The sequence below is a fragment of the Dipodomys spectabilis genome, unplaced genomic scaffold (genome assembly GCF_019054845.1).
Source record: "Dipodomys spectabilis isolate Male_0828 unplaced genomic scaffold, ASM1905484v1 ptg000003l, whole genome shotgun sequence".
NCBI lineage: Eukaryota > Metazoa > Chordata > Mammalia > Rodentia > Heteromyidae > Dipodomys > Dipodomys spectabilis.
The window spans coordinates 17319194-17322166 of record NW_024870680.1 but is presented as its reverse complement, the minus strand read 5'-3'; the positions used below and the strand labels follow the sequence as shown (position 1 = coordinate 17322166).

The following is a 2973-nucleotide window of genomic DNA, read 5'->3' as shown; positions in this document are numbered from 1 at the left end:
ATTGAATCACTCTAGTTCCAGTATTTGAAATGCATGTGACTACTTACAGCTTAGGGGCTGCACAATGCCCTTATGAGTTCTAGCCTAGGAAAAAAGACACAATGTATGTTTAATAGGTTAGAGCAGAAAGTATGTTAGGAAAAAAGGAAAATTAGGTTTTTCTTTTTCTCATTCCTATTTATCCTTAAAAGCCAATGAGAATTTTACAAACAATATTTCCAAATTGAAAAGGCCACACACTTGACAAAAACTACCAAGGAATGGTCAAATTCCTGCATATAACACGTGACGTGAAGCTCTGTTTAAGTTCAAAAGTTACTGAATGAAAAGACCATGAAGGGAGTGGATTTCCAGGATGGTCAGGGAAATGTTCCGAAAGGAAAGCCAAGGATCTGATCATGATGCCAATCTAACTCCTGCTGCAGACTGAGATCTCAAGCACCCTATGCTCCTTCACTGGCCACTACAGAAAGAAAATCGGAGAGAAGGACAGCCAGTAAAATGACTGAGGATGGTAGAGCAGTTTCCCACCAGGGGTCCTTGAAAACTTACCAGGAGAACATATACAATGAAGACGAGAGGAAATGGGTTTTGGAAGGGACTGCAGGACATCAGTAGCTGGGAAGGAAGTCACTGCCCACAAAAAGCGTGAAAGAACAGACAAGTATACTCTTTAAGGCTCACAGGAAGAAGCTCATTTATTTGTCACATTTCTCCCTGCCTTATCCTATTATACAACAAGAAATCCTTGATGAAACTTCCAAAGGAAAAAAGTTCCTAACCAACTAGACTTGCAGCTAGTATGTTCTCACCTGATTTTATTATCCTAAATAGGTTTTAAAATAGGTTTATGTTATAAAACATTAATATCTGGCTATCAATTGAATTATTACAGTATAGCTTTAAGTCCAATTGTTGCATTATGCAACAAAACACTAACAGTGGCTGATTTGATTACATCTGCAGACGGTAAGTAACTTTGGGATAGACACCATCCCTGATGTTCACTTCAAGGAACATCTCCGCACATCCCGAGTTCTTCATCTTGCTCGGAATCCCAGGACTGGAGAATTCCCAAGTGTGGATTGCTTTTCCGTTCTGTGTCATGTATATTGTGGCTGTAGTGGGAAACATCATCATCTTGCATATCATCCGAATCGACCGCACCCTGCACGAACCCATGTACCTCTTTCTGGCCATGCTGGCTGTCACCGACCTGGTCCTGTCCTCCTCCACACAGCCAAAAATGTTGGCCATACTCTGGTTTCATGCCCATGAGATTGAATATCATGCCTGCCTCATCCAGGTGTTCTTCATCCATGCCTTTTCTTCTGTGGAGTCTGGGGTACTCATGGCTATGGCCTTGGACCGCTATGTGGCCATCTGCTTCCCACTCCGGCACTCAAGCATCCTGCCCACTTCTGCAGTGATGAAGCTGGGGGCGGCGGTGATGATGAGAGGGCTGCTGTGGGTGAGCCCTTTCTGCTTCATGATCTCCAGGATGCCCTTCTGCCCCAACAGGGTCATTCCCCAGTCCTACTGTGAGCACATGGCTGTGCTCAAGTTGCTGTGTGCTGACACCACAGTCAACCGTGGTTATGGGCTCTTTGTGGCCTTCTCTCAAAGTGGTTTTGATCTAATGGTCATTAGTGTATCATATGTGATGATTCTGAGGGCTGTGTTGCAGCTGCCTGCAGGGGAAGCCCGCTTCAAAGCTTTTGGTACTTGTGCTTCACATATTTGTGTTATCTTGGTTTTTTATATTCCCGCCCTTTTCACTTTCCTCACTCATCGCTTTGGTCATCATGTGCCTCGCGTGGTACATGTCATGTTTGCTAATGTGTATCTACTGGTTCCTCCCATGCTCAACCCCATCATCTATGGAGTTCGAACCAAACAGATCAGAGACAGGGTTATCCACGGGTGTTGTGGGAAAGACTCCTGAGCTAAGAATCACAGCAAGCCACCTCTCCTGATACCCTAAGTTCCTTGAACATGATTACACACACTAGCCGTTACTTATTCCCACAAATTCATTTCTGTGAACAACTATTCAGAGATGTGCGCTCTCTGAAAGGAAGCTGAACATTTTTCAATATACAAAGAGTGAGAAATCTGATAACTATCATAGATAACAAAACTTAAGTTGACCTCTGTTCCTCATCACAAGAAATTAAGTCATTGATTTCTACTTACTGAATCTGTGATTATTTAATTGCAGCAATGTTATTCTTAACTACCCGTACTAATACCTTGCCCAAAAGAATATAGAAACTGACAAGAAGCAGTTCAAAACATACATTTTCCCTATCTCTGAATCTCTTTATGGAAAAGAATTTGTGAAGCAAAGTCATGTATAAACACATGAATAAAATCCTTATTTATCCATCTTTTTAAAAACCCAGAGGAAGCAATGTGCAGCTGAATGCTGTGTGTCACAAGATGTGAAAATTGAGTACAAGATACTAAGTAAAAATTAAATTAAAAAATATTTATCTACCTACTAGTTTAAGAAGGTGTACTCATTTTGAAAAATTACGTGAGAAAGTAACATTAATGCTAATAACAGCCGCTTGGATTACTGGGGCTTGTGAAATATTCATTTTTTCACTTTAAAAATGTTATTTTACTTCGTATTTAATATGTATTTACTGTACTATAGTAATAGTAATAGTACTATGGTAATAGTAATATTTCCACATATCTTTAAAAAATCAATCCTGGTATAATTTATATGGAAATGAAAAAATCTGTTAACCAAAATCCTATAGAAGAGTTTAATTTATTGCCAAAATCTAAGGGAATGGAGTGGGCCAAGACTACAGAACTGATTAGGAGGCACAACGTCTTTTGAATCCAGATGTAACTTTTCTGAGACTGTAATCAATGAGTATAAGATAAGCTGAAGAGTTTGTCTCACTTGCTCAGTTTCACACTTGCTCAGTTTCAGAGGGATAATAAGAGGGATCATTT

At 40.2% G+C, this 2973-nt stretch overlaps 1 protein-coding gene across 1 annotated transcript; it reads left to right on the top strand.

The window, feature by feature from the left end:
• The first annotated feature begins 1000 nt into the window (after positions 1 to 1000).
• On the top strand, positions 1001 to 1945 carry LOC122116379 (olfactory receptor 52R1-like). Its single transcript, XM_042690058.1, has one exon. It carries the CDS (start codon positions 1001 to 1003, stop codon positions 1943 to 1945), a length of 945 nt encoding a protein of 314 aa, XP_042545992.1.
• Positions 1946 to 2973: the final 1028 nt, after the last annotated feature.

Coding starts and splice junctions, on each gene's coding strand:
- LOC122116379 (XM_042690058.1), top strand. CDS start 1,001: ATGTTCACTTCAAGGAACATCTCCGCACATCCCGAGTTCTTCATCTTG.